The sequence below is a fragment of the Lissotriton vulgaris genome, chromosome 9 (assembly GCF_964263255.1).
Source record: "Lissotriton vulgaris chromosome 9, aLisVul1.2, whole genome shotgun sequence".
NCBI lineage: Eukaryota > Metazoa > Chordata > Amphibia > Caudata > Salamandridae > Lissotriton > Lissotriton vulgaris.
Window position 1 is genome coordinate 931,991,974 of NC_141697.1, and position 20,741 is coordinate 932,012,714.

Here is a 20,741-nt window from a genome sequence, read left to right on the forward strand (position 1 = left end):
TTCTGGACACAGTTTTTTCTAATGATGATAGGCTTAAAATAGACGATCCCATCCCTTTGGCCTTGTCCGACCACTTTGCCGTTCCTTTGGAGCTCCGGGTCGCCTCGGTGCTTTCGAAAACTGGTGTCCCTAGCCAAACCAAATCCAGGAGGAACCTCCGGAAGATCACGAGCGCCTCGTTGGCCACTCTGATGCAAAATTACAAAGCGGATCTTTTTGAGGATGTCAATCTAGCCGCTTCTGAATTGTCCAAAGCCATTAGTGCAGAAGTAGATGTGCTGGCTCCCCTTTCTTCTTGCTATTCTGCGAGAAAGAAACCTTGTGCACCCTGGTTTTCGGAGCCTCTTAGGCTCATGAGGCAGGGGTACAGGAAGCAAGAAAGGCTTTGGCGGGCGAGTTGGAACTTTAAGGAGAGGGATAAACAAAAGAAACCCCTCAAGGAGTACAAGATGGAGATCATTAGAGTGAAGCAAGAGTACTTTGCTAACCTGACAATGACTCTTTCCTCTCCCAGGGATCTTTTCAAAATAGTGGACTCACTCTGCACGTTACAGATGCCGGACCCTATAGTAAGCTCCCAGGAATTCTGTGATAAAATCGCAGGATTCTTCCACTCGAAGATTGCGGACATTTATTAGAATCTCGAATTACAAAGATCCGTTACCCTTCCTCCGCCCGCCCCCTCTTTTCCTCTCTCGAAGGAGGTTTTCCCTACCACCTCTGAGTTTGTCCGAGTTTCCGCCTTTATCTTATCAGGAGCTTGACCTGCTTTTAAATAAGACAAAGTCGGGGTCCCCATTGGACCCATGCCCCCTTAAGGTCCTGAAGGAGTGCAGAGACTCCTTACTGCCCTTATTGTTGGACATCATGAATACGGCTATGAGAGAAGGCATTTTCCCATCTCAATGGAAGAGTGCGGTGGTCAAACCCCTCCTAAAGAAGCCTACACTAGATCCCGAGGTGCTTAAGAATTATCGCCCCATTTCTTTGCTTCCAGCTCCGGCAAAGATGCTGGAGACTCATCTCAATCAACATCTGGCGGCATTTCTTGACTCCTCGGGTCTCTTAGATCAATCTCAACACGGCTTCAGGAGGCACCATAGTACCGAGTCAGCCCTTACGGTCGTACTGAACAACATCCGCATGGAGGTAGACCAGGGACATACCACCATCCTGGTCCTTCTGGACTTGACTGCCGCCTTCGATACCCTATCCCCTTCGGTTTTAACATCTCGCCTGAGGGAGATAGGGGTGGATGGGGTGGCTTTGAATCTGCTGGCCTCCTTTCTGGACCAGAGGGAACAGAGGGTTAAGCTGGGAGACTTCCTATCTCCATCCCTGCCTGTGCAATGTGGGGTTCCACAGGGGTCGACATTAAGTCCGACCCTGTTTAACATCTATGTGACCCCGCTTGCCAGGCTGGTTAGATCTTTTGGGATGGAGGTAATCTCTTATGCTGATGACACACAGATCTTGGTGTCCCTCTCCCACCTGGGCAACTCGTCACCATTCAACTTCAGGAACTGGATGGAAGCAGTGTCCCAGTGGATGATCTATAATTCACTAAAGTTGAACAGTGAGAAGACTGAGATCTTGGTGTTTGGCCCAAACAATAACATCTGGTCACCTGAATGGTGGCCGCTTTCGTTGAGGACCTGTCCTACTCCTACGGAGTCGGCACGGAACTTGGGAGTATTGATTGACCCCGCCCTCTCCATGACTCTGCAGGTGAACAGAACTGTTGCTACCTGCTGGGGTATCATTAAAATACTTCGAAAAATAAAACATTATCTGTCTCCTCTGGCGTGGAAGCAAGTGGTGGTAGCTCTTGTCGCTTCGCCTTATACACCGGCATGAATAAAAGCTTGATACAGCGTCTTCAGACTGCCCAAAATGTGGCAGCCAAATTTGTTCTGGACGCTCCTAGATTAGCGTCAGCAACGGCAGCTAGGAAGGCCTTACACTGGCTCCCTATAGAATCGAGGATCATCTTTAAAACGCTCTGCCTGACCTACGGCGCACTCTCCGGTAAGGGTGCGGGGGGTGTCAAACTGCTGCTACCCTATGTACCGGACAGAGACCTACGCTCCTCCTCAAGGAGCCTGCTGGTGGTACCTCGCTTCCGTAGGAGTAAATGGGGCGGTAGGGCTTTCTCTTCAATTGCCCCTAAGTTATGGAATACCCTTCCTTGTGAAATTAAATCTCAGTCCTCCGTTTTGCTTTTTCGGAAAGCATTGAAAACATGGCTGTTTGCAAGGGCGTACCCGTAGTTACTGTTCATTTCTTTTTATGGATTTGCTGTTAGGCGCCTTGATGCCTTCGGGCTTAGTTGCGCGATATAAGATTCTTTTCATTTCATTTAATTTCATTTCATGATTAATGTGTGGATGGGAAGGGATGAAAACAGTGTCCTGGATGCCTTTGAATTAATGAACTCACTGCACCCAGGTTAGTTCCAAGGCTAGAAGCTTACATTTCTTTCACCATGGCAGCTGTGCTTAATAAGGCATGGGCTGCACATCAGTCTCAGTAGAAGACTGTGTACATCCGACATTGGCAAGGACTGCAGAAGGGTAGTGAGAGGATCAGGCACTCATGTGTTGAAGTAATTGCTCGTGGAAACCTGAGCACAAGTGCCCTCCATTTATGGGATTTGGGAAACGTAGCCCAGGCCTGTCAAGGAGTGATCAGAAGGCATTGCATTGGCTGGGACGACAGACTGGTGTACAGCGAGCCCTTGAATCCTGAGCTAGGAGCTAATACCTAATCACCTGTTGTAAGTGTGCAGTTTGGGCAGATATGCATTAAGAAATTGATCACATTGTGCCCCCTACCCCATTCTGCATCAAGCAACAAGTACATCATGGGTGAGGTGAACCATGCTACTAAGGACCCTTATGCAGAACCTCTGAGAAGCACAACTGATAGGTTAGTTGTGAGGGTGCTCCTAGGGATTGTTTCACATGTTGAATTCCCCAGGATGGAGATTTCTGATAGGGGTACAAAAACGATACTTGAGAGGGAATAGGGGAACAAGCTGAAGTGGCCTACAACTTCTCCATGGCGTACTGAATACCGACCTTTGGGTTGGTGAAAAACTTTCACAAGAACCGTAAGAGCATGATGGGAACACTGACGTCTTCATGTTAATTTGGACTTTACGCAAATGCTAAAATCGTATTTGTAAACTCTAACAGTATGCGTTTTAATATGGCATTCTAATTGCTGTATCTCGCTGGTGAATGATTGGTTGTGGGTGCAGATAGGAGCCAGGCTCGTCACTAACAAACAGCCTTGCCTTTTTCTTCTTTCTACAGGCTGGTGTAACTCATGTGATCCTGGCTGTCAGTTATATGTCTGAGATGTTGGAGAAGGAAATGAAGGAACAGGAACATAGGGTAAGAGTTGTAAGAGTTTGTTTCCCATAACTGACTATTGTTTTTCTCTTCACCCATTTAGTTTATTAAACTTCATAAAACATCACATGCAATGTCTCCTAACGCATCATAAACCACTTTGGGTAATTCTTGAAAACAAAATTCCACTTATTTGAAATTTCATTTGCAAAACAAAGTGAAACGATTGAACAGAAGAAGTGGTGATTTGTTTATATCTGTAGGGTACACAAAGGGAACCCCTGAAGAATGCACTAAAGAAATGCAAGAGGAACGAGAATAATCAAGACATGTAGTTGACAGTGTGGCAGTACCTTTGCTTTGTTGGGACATTCAGTCTTAAGAATAAGGGTCTGAACCGGCATTGCAATGTTTTTTTCGTGTTGCTACTTAGATACAGTTGTGGTGTCATCCTCTTCAGTCTCGTTACTGTTCTTGCATGTTTTTAAATCCTGGTAGAAAGTGAGTGCAGTCAGAAATTCCTTCTGTACAGTCAGTCCACTTACTAATTCCAGTAAAAAGTTAACATTTTGTCTTCTCCTTCCCCCATAATGTTTAGGCAACAACTGTCCTGATAACTTCCAGGTCAGACCTTGCAAACCCCGCCTAGTTTGAACGCACAAGTTACTTACCTTTGTTAACGATACATCTTTAAGAAACATTAGTAGTGATAGATTCCTTACCTTAGAATTACCCCCAGGGGTCCTACTGGATCCGGAATGTTTTTGTCAGCAGTACCCCTGCGCGTCGGTGGACGTTGTCGTGCGGCTCCGCGTGCGTCGCTTGTGTCGTTGGCGCTGGGATGAGGTCGCTGGAGCTACTTAGACATCATTTCTGTACAGGACTTTCCGCGCCAGGAACGCAGAGCCATGCAAGAAACTGACCACTGGTGCCATGAAACTAGGGTCCTGAAAGGGATACCTTAACCCTATAAATCAGTTCGCAGAACAGGGAGGATTGGTGGGGCAGTAAGGAATCTATCACTACTAATGTTTCTTACAGATATATCGTTATCAAAGGTAATTAACTTGTGCATCTGAAAGAAAGACGTAGTGCTAGATTTCTTACCTTAGAATAGATACCCCAGCAATACCAACCCCGGCGGTGAGTCTGCGAACCAAGATCACACCAGAAAGTCCTGGCGAAGAGAATGGCCAAAGAAGCAGTCTCTCCGGACTTGGCTGTCCAGGCAGTCATGCTTGGTAAACGTGTGCAGCGAGGCCCACGTAGCAGCCTGACAGATATCATGCAAGGGGACTCCTCGTCCCAAAGCAGTAGTGGCTGCCGTTGTCCTGGTAGAATGGGCGCTTAGCCCCACCGGAGGCTCCTTTTTAGACCAAGAATAACCAGCCTTAATGCACAGAATGACCCATTGAGAAATGGTCCGCTTGTGCACGGCCCAACCTTTCTTGGCGCCCACGTAGCCAACAAAGAGCTGGTCATCCACCCGGAACTGTTGTGTGCGCTTCCGATAGACCGGGAGCGCACGTTTTGGGTCCAGACGTGGAGCCTCTCTTCCTCTTTTGAGGGATGCGGAGGCGGAAAGAAGATGGGCAAAGTGATGGTCTGCCCGATGTGAAAGGCAGTGACAACCTTTGGCAGAAAAGATGGACGAGTCCTTAGAACAACTTTGTCCGGATGGACTTAAAGAAAAGGAGGTGTAGAAGAAAGAGCCTGGAGCTCGCTCACTCTTCTGGTAGAGGTGATGGCAACCAGGAAAGCAGTCTTTAAAGTGAGAAGACGAAAATGACAGTTGTGAAGTGGCTCAAAGGGAGCACACATCAGATATGTCAGAACGAGGTTCAAGTCCCATTGAGGCATTATTAATGGAACAGGAGGGAAAAGATGAGTAATGCCTTTTAAGAATCTATTTACAACAGGGGACTTGAAAAGGAAAGGCTGATCTGGAAGCCGTAAAAAAGCTAAAGTGGCAGTGAGATAGCCCTTGACAGTGCCAAGAGCAGAGCCCTGCTGGGCCAAAGAAATGAGAAATAAAAGAACCTCTGAAAAAGGGGCAGAAAGGGGATCTACAGCCTTTGCTTTGCACCATGCCACAAATTTATTCCACCTGCAGGCGTATACCGTTTTAGTGGAAGGCCGCCCGGCCGCCAAAATAACATCACAAACTTCGGGAGGCAGGCCAAAAGACTTCAACTACCGCCCCTCAATCTCCACGCAAGGAGGTGGAGGCTGGACAGGTTCAGGTGGAGGACCCGCCCCGTCTGCTGCGACAGAAGATCCTCCCGAAGAGGCAGTTGAAGCGGGGGATCGATCGCCATGCTGAGTAGCTTGGGATACCGTACTCTTCGAGCCCAGTCCGGAGCCACAAGAATGACTTGGGCCCGGTCACGGTCACACTTGATCTTCAGCACTCTGGGTAGAAGTGGTATAGGTGGAAAGGCGTATAGTAGACCACAACTCCACTTGCGACGAAAAGAGTTGCCTAGCGAGTGCCACCTTGGAAATTGCAATGCGCAGAACAGATGACATTGCGCGTTCTTTTAGTTGGCGAATAGATGTAATCAAGGCTCTCCCCACTGCTGAAAGAGACCTTGCGCCACATCCGAGTTCAGACGCCATTCGTTATCCATCATGCGCCGGCGGCTGAGTTCGTCCGCCCTAGCGTTCAGAGAACCTGCCAGGTGTTGAACCACCAGGGAAATGCTCTGATGTTCCAGCCATGTCCAGGGGTGCAGAGCCTCCTGACATAGGGTTCACTACCCCACCCGCCCTGTTTGTTGCAGTACTACATGGCAGTTGTGTTGTCTGTGAACACCTGCACTACTCTCCCCACGAAAGAGGGAAGGAATGCCTTCAGTGCAAGCCGGATCGCCCGAAGCTCCAGACGGTTGATATGGAGCCGGGACTCCGCCGGAGACCAGAGGCCTCTGATCTCCACCTCGCCCATGTGGCTGCCCCATCCCAGAAGGGACGCATCCGTCACAACTGTGTGTTCCGGTTGGGGAAGGGAGAGGGATCTGCCATTGACCCAATCGCGATTTGTTAGCCACCACTGCAATTGTCGTGCAGTGCCCTCTGAGATCTGGACGTGATCGGACAGGATGCCCTGATGTTTTGCCCACTGGAACTTTAGGTCCCAGTGCAGAGACCACCTATGCCATCTGGCATGATCCACTAGCTGTAGGCAGGAGGCCATCAGGCCCAGTAGCCGGAGGGTCATCCTAACCAAAACCTGTGATGGAGGCTGAAAGATCGAAATCATAGCCTGAATATCTCGGACTTGCTGCTCGGGAGGATAAACCGGAAACTGCGCCGAGTTCAGAACCGCTCCGATGAAGAGGTGCTTCTGAGAAGGAATCGGGTGCGACTTCGGCACGTTGATGGAGAACCCCAGCAAATGCAGGAGGTCGGCCGTAGTCTGGAGGTGGAAGACGACTGCCTGGGGCGAGCCCACTTCAACAATCAGTCTTCGAGATTGGGAAAGACTGGAACCCCTGATCTGTGCAGATGAGCTGCGCCCACCGCCATCACTTTCGTTAACATCAGAGGGGCGCTGGTAAGGCCGAAAGGGAGCACGGTAAACTGAAAATGCTTGTGGCCTATCGTGAATCGCCGGTAATGCCGATGGGCCGGCAGGATGGTGATGTGTATATATGTATCCTGCAAATCTAGCGCTACCATCCAGTCTCCAGGTTCCAGAGCAGACAAGACCTGAGCTAGCATCAACATCTTGAATTTCTCCTTCTGGAGGAAGCTGTTGACGTGCCTGAGGTCCAAGATAGGACGCAGACCCTTGTCCTTCTTGGGGACCAAAAAGTAGTATGAATAGCAACCACAACCTACTTCTGGCCCAGGAACGCACTCGATGGCCCCCTTGGCCAAGAGGGCCGTGACTTCCTGCAGAAGAAGCGCAAGATGGTCCCCCGACATGCGGTGGTACTGAGGTGGCATGGCTGGAGGGGTAGTCTCCAAGGGGAGGGAGTAGCCCCTCGGACTATTTGCAGCACCCACCTGTCCGAGGTGATGTTGCGCCAGCGGGGGAGATGATGCCGCATTCTGCTGCCAACTGGCGTTTGATGGGCCTGAAAGTTGGGACTAGGAAGACTTTGAAGTGGATGCTGCGGGGGTGGAGGTGGACTGACCCATCCGCTGGCCCTCAGAACCGCCCCGCGGTTCCCACGTCCGCGCTGAGGTTGTTGCCCCGCAGGCCTGTGGCTCTGGAATGAACGTGTTGGGGCACCCCTGCAGTGGCCACGAAAGGAGCGGAAAGCAGAAGGCAGAGGAGGCCGAGTGGCCGACAGGCCCAAGGACTTGGCCGTAGCCTGTGAGTCCTTAAAGCGCTCCAACCCAATATCTACTTTATTGCCAAAAAGGCGAATGCCATCAAAGGGCATGTCCATCAAAGTGTTCTTAACATCCCCCGAGAAGCCAGTTGTCCTCAACCAGGCGTGACGCCGAAGTGCCACCTTCGTGGAAATCGCCCTGCCTAGCGAGTCTGAGGTATCAAGTCCACAACCAATGGTGAACTTAGCTGCGTCTTTCCCAGCTGCAATAGCTTGGGAAAGTACTGTCTGGGCCTCCTCCAGACAGTTGGACAGCACCTGCGCAACCGTGTCCTACACAGAGTGGGAGTAACAGCCCAAAAGGCATGCAGTGTTCACCGACCGCAGCCCTAAGCTGGCATATGAAAACGGCTTTTTACCAAGCTGCTCCAGCTTCTTGGATTCCCTATCCGGAGATGCGGAAGGGAATGCGCTCTGGGAAGCAGAGTCTTGGACAGCCAAGCTCTCAGGGTTGAGGTGTTGGGAAAGAAAGAGGGGGTAGCCCGAGCCGGGCGATGGCATCGGGCCATGTTCATGTCCACAGGAGCCCCTGTGTTGGGCCTGGACCAAGTGCCCAAAAGAACGACAGACAGTGCATCATTAAAAGGCAGCAAGGGCTCTGAAGAGGTTGTTGCTTGCTGAAACACTTTTGTCAGGAAGTTAGTCCTGACGGTCCCTGTAGGGAGTTCGAGGTGGAGAGCCTCGGTCGCCCTACGCAACACCACTGCGTAACTTGCTCCCTTCTCCGTAGCCACGGAAGGAGGACACAGCATGCCAAGGTGAGGCGAGGTGTCTAGACCACTAGCATCCCCCAAATCCTCTGCCCAGTCCAGGTCATAACCATACTGTTGTGTGAGAGGGTCCTCCGACCCCTCCCAGTTCTCCCCTTCCTCCGAAGTCTGTGAAACAGGCTGAAAATAAAGAGGATGGACTTGGGGGTAGAAAGGCCTCATCAGCGGCGAGCGACGCAATTCCGGTGTAGGGCTGAAACCGGGGACGATGGCGGAACGGTGGGGCCAGACGGCCAAAAGAGTCTCGCCATGGCAGCAAGAAACTCTTGCACGTGTGCAGGCATAGCCGACAGACCCGGAGAGGGTGGGTAGGCCGGTGGCGACGTTGCAGGCTCCGCCGGAGCAGTAGGGGCGTGACTGGCCAGAGGAAGTCGAAGAGTGACGACGCTTCTTCGACTTCTTGGAATGCTTCGACTTACCTGACCCCGAGTGCGAAGACTTAGATACAGAGGAATGATGGTGACGGCTCCGCGACCGGTCCCTCGACCTCCTATGGAACCGGGACCTTGAGTGGCGTGGAGCCGACTGCCGGACTTCCAGCAACTTTCGGGACCGCTCCCGCAAAGTCTTCGGCGCCATGGCCTGGCAGTCAGGGCACGCCATATTCAGGCACCACATTAGCACTTGGTAAACTTGAACTATTCTGTATTGTTCATCAAACACTAGACAAGTAAGCCCATCATACCATTTGAATTATTTCCTTTGTAACAATCCATCCAAAATGTCTCTCTTTAGAACTGTGTCTTTGCACCTAATGCTTTTTCTTTGCTGTGGACTTTAATACTTTTTGGCTTGTTGTTGCTAGTTTGTGTGGTACTTCTGGGTTAAGCTGCCTTGTATTTATGTCAGTTGTAGCACTTCTGCATAGAATCCAAGTTTCACTTAATCCTTGTTGGTGCTTGTTGCGATCAGTGGGTATCACAACCCTGGCAGTTCAACAATTAATTTTATTGCAAGATTTTCGTTTTATAAATTATTTGAGGAGATGAAGTTTTCAATTTAAATTCCGTAGTCCTGCTCATCCTAAAGTATAACTATGTTTGTTACACTATTCTTGGACTTGGGATTTTTCTTAATTTTCAAATCTTTCTGACACGCTATTCCAAGGTGCATATTCTCATGATGCTTGTGTAGGATATTTTCCCTCTGTATTTCAGACTTTTATTAGTCCTCTACCCATTGGTGCGGATTTTCCATTCTTCCTTTTGAGATAGGCTGCCTTAGACCAAAACAATATTCCCTTTGCTCAACTTCTGTTTTATTTCTGTTGCAATTTTCAGTGTTTTGAGTTACTCTAACATTGTACCCTTTCTGTGCCGCTTTGAGCTTCCAGTTCTCTTTCAGAGAGATTTGTAATGCAACCATATGTCCCTCGCTTCCACTTTGCCCTTGTTGTTCTTGGATATGCAAGGTTTAAGGGTGCAGGAGAGTCAGGAGTGTTATTTTCAATTGGGTCCAACTTATTGCCTTTCTTGCTTACTCTTGTTTCAATGCAAACTTTCTGTATTCACAGTGCCTAGCCCATGAGTACTCTCAAACCTTTTCACGGGGGCCAATAATACAGTCTGTTTTTTTGCCGAGGTCCGCACCGATGGGCCTACGGGTGGGGATGGGGCTACTAGAGTAAAAAGAAAATCACCTTTTCAAAACATTACTAGACAATGCTGTATTTCAAAAGCAGGTGTAGTTTTGTAGTTGCAAGGAGGAGCTTTTTAAACAACAGCATGACTTTTCAGATATATGCACGCTTTAAAAACTCATTCCATTGACATTTTCATAATGCATTTTTATTATCCGAGCATAGCAATCTTATGAGTCATTACATGATCATCCTCATTAACCGGATGTTTAGCACAGGCCCAATGCAGCACCGGTTTAACTAATTCAGAGAAATAGGCAAATTAAAGGTAGATATACTAGGAACTTATTTTACTCTTCATGGGCTAGATGTAGGTGGGCTTTTACCGGTCGGTACCGACCGATAAAAGCCTTTCCCTATGTAGGAGGCATATTTTTACCGATTCTGTAATTTTACCGAATCTGTACCGATTCGGTAAAATTACAGAATCAGTAAAAATACCGAATCATCATCATTTGTGATGTAGGTAGCAAAATCAAATCAAATCAAATTTGCTTTATTCGAGATAAAAACTCATAAAAGCGTAATACATTTAAAACTTTTTTGATTCGTGATAAAAAGTATAAGATATATTTACAAACTCCAAAACATTTCCTTTTCATCCATTTTACAAAAAAGGAACAATAATTGCATATTAGAAGTTAAAAAGAATAAAGCATTTTGGCTTTGCTAGTATTTAAAAGACCATCAATAAAACATCAATAAAACTTCAAATTTATATAGTAATAAGACCAATAAAGACCCATCATACATAATCAAGGCATTCCTTGTAGCTAGCGGCAAGACCTAGAAATCATGACTTGATCTCAACTGACTTACTCTCAGGATAGAAATTTCCTTCTAATAGCCCATGCCCATCCCAAAAATTTGGCAACCGCCACAGGTATGACTGGCAGAGAGCTGGTGCAAATTATTCTTAGAGCCACCTTGCTCTCTCTCGTACCAAGCAGTTTGCACATCGCCCTTAACCAGACACGTCGGGGAGTTGAATATGCCCCGCAAACAAAAAGAAGGTGGGCAATGGACTCAATGCCATTATTACAAGCTGGACAAACAATAGAATTAGCTTCTGCCCATCTTCCTGTTAGCGATCTAGTTGCGAGCGACCCCACTCTAAGCTGGAAATAGAGTTTCCTATCCTGTGGCCTAGCTATAATGTCCCAATAGGGCTCCAGGGACAGGGAGACCTTCGCTTCCAAGAAGCGACCTTCTAGGGAGGTGGGATCTGCATCATTCCAGTTTTGGTGTGCTACCATTTCCCAATACCTTGTTTTTATGGTGCCTTTAGTCGGGAATTGGGCCAGCTCTGGGTTCTCCCATAACCCCTGCATGCCCATTTTTTCCAGTGATCTACACCAGTCCTTTAGCCAGCCTAACTTATGGAATTTGTCAATTTTGATTACATCCAGGAACCCCTCGCATAATGCGCAAGTTCGGGGGTAACCCAAATGCGCCGCCAATATAAAATAGGTCGTAACCTAGCCACATCAGATATGGCTTTCCTGCCCAAGTCATAGCGCAGTGGCTTCATGGGTGTACCTTTAGGGAGGCCAATACGGTTTCGCAGGAATCTGTTTTCGGCAAGCGTTAATGGGGCCAAGTTGTCATAGCCCCATAACTCGGCGCCGTAAAGCGCAGCGCCAAGAGCTTTAGCCTCATATACCTGGAGTGCTGGCAAGATTGGTTTAGTCAAAGATTTTTTGTGTTCAGCACTTATGGCCCCCGCGTTTTTACGGAGTTTAAGGGCCGCCATTTCTGTGTGCTTCCCCCATTTTACTCCCTTTGCTATGTGGATTCCCAGGTAAACAAAATCCGAGACCATTTCCACCTTTTGGCCATCCATAAAGAAATTCCCTTTGAAGCTAGCATGGGGATTAAAGCCCACGATCGACACAAAAAACCTCAAAAATCTCCAAAGCATACTGTAGACCACTAGGGATTTTAGATATGAGCGTGTCATCTGCAAATAATAAAATTGGCATTTTCACTCCATCCAGAGTGGGAGCGTCTACAGAACCAGACAACATGCGCTCCACTACACCATTAATATACAATGAAAAGAGCGTAGGGGCCATGGCGCAGCCTTGGCGTACACCCCGCTCTACTTGAAATTCAGCTGTAACTTGCCCATGCCTCCCCAACTGGATTTTAGCGTAATTTGACTCGTGTAGTCTCATCGCTAGTGATAGAATTTCCAGCGGCATTCCCATCTTGGCTAACACTTTCCATAGCAGGGATCGGGGGACTAGGTCGACGGCTGCTCGAAGGTCGATAAAAGCAGCATAGAGGCTGCCCTTCCCCAGCTGCACTACCTTCCAATGGAGCAACGTAAACCGAAATATCTGGTCTGTGGTACTGGTTAGCTTGCGAAAGCCAGCTTGATAAGGAGACAAGATATTATTTTCTTCTACCCAGACCATGATTTTCGCTAGGGTCATTTTACCTATCACCTTTTGCACTGTGTCTATTAGGCTTATGGGCTTGTAGTTCCCTGGTAGTGTCTTGTCACCTTTCTTATACACAGGGATTATTACAGTCCCTTTCCAAAACTTTTGGTACTGGAGCCCCCAATGCCACCGCATTAGCCATCAGGTCCAGGTGCCTTCCCCCTGGCAACTGAGTCCAGAGCCTCTGCTACATCAACGTTATTGAAAGGAGGGACGGCAAATATAGCAGTGGCTACAGACTCCCTGGTCTTATTCTCGGGCCGGCACCTGTATTGGGGCCCAAAATAATCTAGCCAACTGCTCTGGGAGACATAGTTTGACGGTGATTCGGGGAGACCTCCATTCCCCCACTTAACAATATTCCAGAATAATCTGGAATCTTTAGCAGCGCTGGCAGCTTTAAGATCTTGCCAGTGCTGTTCATCCCATTGCTTCTTGGCCATAGATATACTAGCCTTGTAATTCCCTAACGGCTATTGGATCTCTATTTTTAATAGCCGTTCCCAACGAGGTTCTAGCCATCTTGCAAGCCGCATTATACCACCCCATGTTTTGTGGGCGATAGTTCTTGCCTATGGGGTGTGAAGATGTCTTGTAGTGTCAAAAAACTCACAGTGCAAATTGGTGATTATTTCCAGACCAGTTCTGTTCCCAATTCCCATCCTCATTATGGCTTCCATATCGGCAATAGTACTGTCCAAGTTTCTGCTAATACTTTCTAGGACCTCGCTATTCGTCACAATTTGGGACCACTTAACCCTCCTCATGTCATTCGTAGGAACAATCTCCACTACAGCTTCTTCAACATTATTTTCTGCATTATTTTGCCCCTCTGGATCCCCCCCCCCCATAGCAGATGAACAATATATAGGGGGTTGTGATCACTCTCCTGTCTACTAACCACCTTCATGTCACTCATCAAGTGCCAAATTGCCAGATTACAGATGTCATATTCGATCCTGCTTTGCGAGCGACCATTATCAAAAGTATTGGCCCCTTGGCTGTCGCTCGCTGTTCTTCCATTCAAAGCTCTGAGCCCCCTTTCGCTGCATATAGCATTCATCTGAATTATGCCTGTTGACCATCTACTTACAGGTTTTAAGTCAAATTTAGGGATCCCCCACTCGGAGTCTACGTCCTCCCCAGACTGCCAATCGCCTTTAGAAAGAGGCTCAAAGGTCATGTTCAAGTCCCCAGCAATAAGTATATTATTCTCACTTGGCTGGGCACCAATCAGGTGATCGAGGGATGCCAAAACCTGGGATTTCCTTCCATCTGACCCTCTTACATACAAATTGTAGATGTCTAGGGAGTCCCCCCAGAACCATGCTTATCCTAATCAACTGGATGTCATTGTTACCGGTTGGGAGCTCTACTACTCTATCGAAGAGTGTCTGCCGTGGCCAGATAGTTAAAGCCCCTTTCGGCCAGCCCTTGGGGCCCTTGTCTGCTGGTATAAAAAATTCAAGAAACCCAAGAGGAGCAAGGGCTTGCAGGCCCACATCTCCTGGAAGATGCAAAGATCAAAGCCATTTATAAAAGAAACCCATTCTGGGGAGTGCATTTTAGAGCCCAATCCAGCTAAATTTCAGGAGACTATTCTCCCCCCCCCCCCCCAGGCCTACTAGATTGCCTCCACGGGCCTGGGGGGGCTAAAGGCTATGCCCTTTGGCCATATATACTTGAAGAACCTTGGCCTCCCACTGCCCCTGTGGCACCAGAACCCGTCCCACCCTCCTCACTAGTTACTTCCACCTCTACTGGGGGAAAACCTATCAAACCTAAATGGCCAGCCCCCTCTACCATACTATAAGACAATCGATGCTCGCTACCTCTAGGCCCTTGTTGCTCTGTAAACCTATCGCCCAACCCCCCTTTGGGTAGTCAATCAATGGAGTTAAGCCCGGACCTGTCGGACCCATGCCTATTGTCCCTTGCAGACATAGCTGCGGTGAGTGAAAATGGAAGGGGGGGCATTTTCCTCAGCTGTATGCCCGAGTGGGTTGAGGGGCTTGATCTAAATTATAGCATGAATAAGTTCTCAGCTAGATTGTCAGAAGACAAAGTTAATTCAATGGTATCATGCGTAGCCCCAGGGTGGCTCATTCTCCTTGCTCTATGTCCTCCCTAATAACAGATAGACACCCTCTGACATGCCGTAGCCAATGAATGGCCTTGTTTGTCAGGGAGTCTACCCCTTCTCTTGGACCATTAGGTGATGCTTGATATTTGGGCACATTAGTCATGTATACAGTGTTTGTGGCAAAGTTACCCTTCGTAGGTACTTGGTTCCTAGTGGGCGCTGGGCTATAAGTTGATGGCCCTTTGGAGCTTGATGTAATACCATAGTACTGAGCCCCTGCCAGCGTTCCTGGCTCTTTGCGTAAGGCAGACCCGGCAAAACCTCTTCCACCCCTCCCCCCCCCCTCCCCCATTACAGCCCCTCTGTGACCTCTGGGTGCTAACACTAGACTCATTTACAGCCTTAGTTTCAATCACGGGGCGTTCTAGCCTTTTATTAGTGGAGACAGAGGTCATGCTTAAGGTAATCGCTCCCCCCTCTACATGGGTAACCCGATGTATCTTACTACTTGTAGCAACATTTTTCCCTGCTGTTGGGAGGGTACCCTGTGGGGGTTTAATTGGATAAGCTGTAGATGTCTTGTGTGAAACCCCTGCCTGAGTCCAAGGGGCACCCCGATTGGCATTTGAAGCTGCAGCTAGATTGATAATTAATTTTTTCATATCCTCTATCTCGTCCCTAAGTAGTGAGACTAGATTAACCAGCTCACTAATAGTTCCCGGGTTTTCTCTTGGGTTTAGATGATCCCAAACATCAATTATGCCTGATGGAGACGAGCTGACAGTACTACTATTAGGAGTTTCCCTTTCCGACTCCTGCTGTACCTCTGCCAGTACTCGAAACCTATTAGAGCGTAGTATTGGATCATTACCTATTGCAAGAGTGGCCGGGGGGTTTTCCACACATATAACACTAGGGAGAGCATTTACCCTTTCTCCTGTTAGACGACCATCTTCCCCAAGCTGTTTCAAGGAAGCCAGCTTTGGTTTGGCACTAACCCGGAACATTTCGGGGATTGAAAAAGTTGGATCAGCAACCTCAGTTGGATTAGGCTTTGGACCCCCTACCTCCTTGGCCTGCTCTATAGTTTCTAAGGGACCCAGATCAACAGATAGAATATCCTGGCAATCGTCAATTATAGTGTCAATTTTATCCATGAGGTAGTTCATCGCAGCATGCTTGGGTGGTGCCTTGGGTGGTGCCTTTGCTTTTTTCTTCGTGCAACGTTTTTGGTGTTTCGCTGTCTCAATAGCCACCCCCCCTCCTTCCATGGTTTTACGCTTGGCCATCTTCAATCACAGCAGGTTATTAGTCCCACGCGCCTTGATGAATATAAGTGGCAAAAGCGCTATATACCTTTAGTGTTAATTTTCCTCTGCGACGGTGTAGGTAGCACTCTAACCAGTGCTACAGGGCTTCAAGGATTCGGTATTTACCACCAACGATTAATTGGTGGTAAATACCGAATTCCCATGTAAATGAAAATATGTGCATTTACACCTGTGCCATGTGGCACACATACATGTCCTAAGGGCATGTATGTGTGCCACATGGCACACAAGCCAGAAACAGGGGCGCAACATGGTGTCAAAGTGACAGCCTGTCCCCCTTGTCAATTCGGTAATTGTACCGATTCAGTAATTACCGAATCAGTATTTGCCATTGATTCCCATGGGCTTCAAGGCCCATAGGAATCAATGGCAATTACCGAATCGGTAAATACCGATTCGGTAATTACCAAATTCTAAAGATTCGGTAAATAATTCGGCAAAAATACCTACATAGCATTTACAGATTTGTAAATACTGAATCGGTAAAATTCGGTATTTACGAATCGGTAAATACTTTTTACCTACATCTAGCCCCATGTCTCCTGTTAGTGTCCTGTAATCTGGTCCTATGTCTGAAACTGCAAGCCTCAAGAGCTGATCCAGATGCATATCTGTAAGCTTGTTTCTGAGGTTACTCTTCAACTCTCCCATTGTGGAAAACAAACTTTCACAAACATATGTTGACCCAATTATACAAATTACTTCCTGGGCCACTTTAAAAAGACGATAAGGTTTATCAGAAGGCACAATGTTCCTGAATTCTTCTGGTGCCCACCTCGAAACAAGCATTTGCAATGCAATAGGTCTCGCATTAGGAAAGTTTGAGTTATTGGTATTGTAAACAACACATTTTTTATTTATGTTTTGTTTTTGAAAATAGCGAAATTAATAGCTTTGACATTTACAATGCCAATAGTTATAACTTTCGCAAATGTGACACATATAGCATTTGTAATGGAATATGTGTTGTATTTACGTGACTTACATGCATTGATATTACAAATAACAATGGCTTTTACATTTTTTTCAATAATTATTACTTAAATGAAAGTTATTGTAATTTATAATGGCAATAGCTTAAAGTTTTGTAAATAACTTTTGTGAAGATTATGTTCAGTGTATTTTATTTTGACGAAAATCCAAGAACAGAATTGAAATATTAACATCTTTTTGTTACATTTGTAATAAAGCCTGAAACATTGAGAGAACATATGTGAACCATGTGTTGTTGAATGGTTGCACAGATTGATGCTCAGGTGGCGCTGAGTGATGTTGTGATGGCGAACGAGTGATGCTGTGGCGTTCAGTGATGCTGTGGTATCGCATAGTGATGTTGTGGTGCCCCTGAGTGATGCTGTGGTGGTGCGGAGTGATGCTGTATGAAATGCTATGTTTTGTTTTGCTATCCTATGTTTTGTTTTGTTATGCTGTGTTTTGCTATCCTATGCTTTGATTTGTTATGCTATGCTATGTTTTGTTATGCTATGTTTTGTTATGCTATGCTATGTTTTGTTATGCTATGCTATGTTTTGTTATGCTATGTTTTGTTATGCTATGCTATGCTATGTTTTGTTATGTTTTGTTATGCTATGCTATGTTTTGTTATGCTATGCTATGCTATGTTTTGTTTTGTTATGCTATGCTATGTTTTCTTATGCTATGCTATGTTTTGTTATGCTATGCTATCTTTTGTTATGCTATGTTTTGTTATGTTGTGCTATGCTATGTTTTGTTATGCTGTGCTGTTACGCTATGCTTTGTTACGCTATGCTTTGTTACGCTATGCTTTGTTACGCTATGCTTTGTTACGCTATGCTTTGTTACGCTATGCTTTGTTACGCTATGCTTTGTTTCGCTCTGCTTTGTTTCGCTATGCTTTGTTTCGCTTTGCTTTGTTTCGCTATGCTTTGTTTCGCTATGCTTTGTTTCGCTATGCTTTGTTACGCTATGCTTTGTTACGCTATGCTTTGTTACGCTATGCTTTGTTACGCTATGCTTTGTTACGCTATGCTTTGTTACGCTATGCTTTGTTACGCTATGCTTTGTTACGCTATGCTTTGTTACGCTATGCTGTTTTGTTACGCTATGCTGTTTTGTTACGCTATGCTGTTTTGTTACGCTATGCTGTTTTGTTACGCTATGCTGTTTTGTTACGCTATGCTGTTTTGTTACGCTATGCTGTTTTGTTACGCTATGCTGTTTTGTTATGCTATGCTGTTTTGTTATGCTATGCTGTTTTGTTGTGTTTTATTATGCTATGCTTTTGTTATGCTAGGTTTTGTTATTCTATGCTTTTGTTATGCTATGTTTTGTTATGCTATGCTATTGTTTGTTGTGTTTTGTTATGCTATGCTTTGTTGTGTTTTGCTATGCTATGTTTTGTTATGCTATGTTTTGTTGTGTTTGGTATGCTATGTTTTGCTATGCTATGTGTTGTTGTGTTTTGTTAAGCTATGCTATGTTTTGTTGTGTTTTGCTATGTTTTGTTATGCTATGTGTTGTGTTATGTTATGTGTTGTCTTTTGTTGTGCTATATTTTGTTATGTTATGCTATGTTTTGTTATGCTATGCTATGCTATGTTTTGTTATGCTATGCTATGTTTTGTTATGCTATTCTATGTTTTGTTATGCTATGCTATGTTTCGTTTTGCTATCCTATGCTTCGTTTTGCTATCCTATGCTTTGTTTTGTTATGCTATGCTATGTTTACTATCCTATGCTTTGTTTTGTTATGCTATGTTTTGTTGTGTTTTGTTATGCTATGCTATGTTTTGTTGTGTTTTGCTATGCTATGCTTTGTTATGCTATGCTATGTTTTGTTGTGTGTTGTTATGCTATGCTTTGTTTTGCTATGCTTTGTTTTGCTATGCTTTGTTTTGCTATGCTTTGTTTTGCTATGCTTTGTTTTGCTATGCTATGTTTTGTTATGCTATGTTTTGTTATGCTATGTTTTGTTATGCTATGTTTTGTTATGCTATGCTTTATTGTGCTATGTTTTGTTATGCTATGCTAAGCTTTGTTTTGTTATGCTATGCTATGTTGTGTTTTGTTACGCTATGCTATGTTTTGTTGTGTTGTGTTTTATTATGCTATGCTTCATGTTATGTTCTGCTATGTTGTGTTGTGTTTTGTTATGCTAGGTTTTGTTATACTATGCTATGCTTTGTTTTGCTATGCTTTGTTTTGCTATGCTTTGTTATGCTATGCTTTTGTTATGCTATGCTTTTGTTATGCTATGCTTTTGTTATGCTATGTTTTGTTATGCTATGCTATTGTTTGTTGTGTTTTGTTATGCTATGCTTTGTTGTGTTTTGCTATGCTATGTTTTGTTTTGCTATGCTATGTTTTGTTTTGTTATGCTATGTTTTGTTTTGTTATGCTATGTTTTGTTTTGTTATGCTGTTTTGCTTTGCTATCCTATGCTTTGTTTTGCTATCCTATGCATTGTTTTTTATGCTATTCTGTTTTGCTATCCTATGCTTTTTTTGTTATGCTATGCTATGCTATGTTTTGTTGTGCAATGCTATATCTTGTTATGCTATGCTGGTGAGTGTGTGTGAGGGTGTGTGTGTGTGAGGGTGAGGGTGAGTGTGTTTGAGGGTGAGGGGGTGTGAGGGTGTGTTAGGGTGAGAGGGGGTGTGAGGGTGGGTGAGGGTGAGTGATGGTGTGTGAGGGTGTGAGGAGGTGTGTGAGGGTGAGGGGTGTGAGGGTGTGTGAGGGGGTGAGGGTGAGTGGGTTGTGAGGGTGCGTGAGGGGGTGTGAGGGTGTGTGAGGGGTGTGAGGGTGAGGGGGTGGGGGTGAGGGTGGGTGAGGGTGTGTGAGGGTGGGTGAGGGTGTGTGAGGGTGAGGAGGTGTGTGAGGGTGAGGAGGTGTGTGAGGGTGGTGAGGGTGTGAGGGTGAGTGAGGGTGTGTGAGGGTGGTGTCCTGGTGTCGGAGAGAGCAGATAATCCTGGAATACAATAAAGGAGTGATTGGAGTCTAACCCAGGGGAGGCTAGCATTTTCTTCAAACCGGAGCTGGGATTGCAGATGACCCTCTCATGCAATTTATGCAAATTTAGCCTATTATATGTAAATTGGCTCTGCTGTAAGTTTGCCTTAGGTCAGACATTTGCTGTGGGTGTCCTGAAAATGTGACATGCCTGTTGCCTTTGCCGTGGAGATCTTGAAAACAAAGCATGGGACTTGTCCTTGCCACAGAGATCCCCCAAAATTTTTATCGCCTTGCCATCACTGGGTGTCCTCTAAATGTGGCATTCGTATGGTACTCTGTGGAGAGCCTGCCATGCCCTGGCACCAGCAGTTTGAGACACTGGCGGCCAGTGCCCTACAGAAAACGAGAGTGGTGTTTTGCTGGGAGGAGGGAATGCTGCATTATTCTGATGTTTTGTGAGAAGCTGTTGCTTCAAAGTTATGCAGCCTTCGATGAAAATGAGTAGCCACCTGTCCACTGAAGCTAAAAATATTGTTAGCCACTCCCTTCAGCGTTTCCTTGGTGTTAGTTCTGCGTTTTAGCAAATACATAAGATGGGAGAAAGAAGCTGGATTGCAGTGACTCTCTCTTCATCTGCCTCTGTATAGCTGCTGACCTTTCACATCTGTGACTTCTATGGGTAGCTAATACTTCCGGCGGCTTAGTGGACTAATAGGTCCACTGTAGGGGCCTGTCTTTTGCCACCTGGCCACTGGGTCAAATCCCAGCGAGTGCACTCAGCCTTTCCTCCTACTGAGGTCGATAACATGAGTACAATTGAGTTGGGTGAAATGAATATC

The 20,741-nt window shown here is 46.2% G+C and overlaps 1 protein-coding gene across 2 annotated transcripts in view; it reads left to right on the forward strand.

Annotated features, from left to right (window-relative positions):
- Window positions 1-20,741, forward strand: part of GMPPB (GDP-mannose pyrophosphorylase B) — a 284,530-nt gene that overhangs the window by 85,232 nt on the left and 178,557 nt on the right. For both annotated transcript variants that reach the window (XM_086938773.1, XM_086938774.1), the window contains exon 3: window positions 3,318-3,398. In XM_086938773.1, the coding sequence (XP_086794899.1) occupies window positions 3,318-3,398 (81 nt within the window). The remainder of the gene's footprint in view (window positions 1-3,317; window positions 3,399-20,741) is intronic.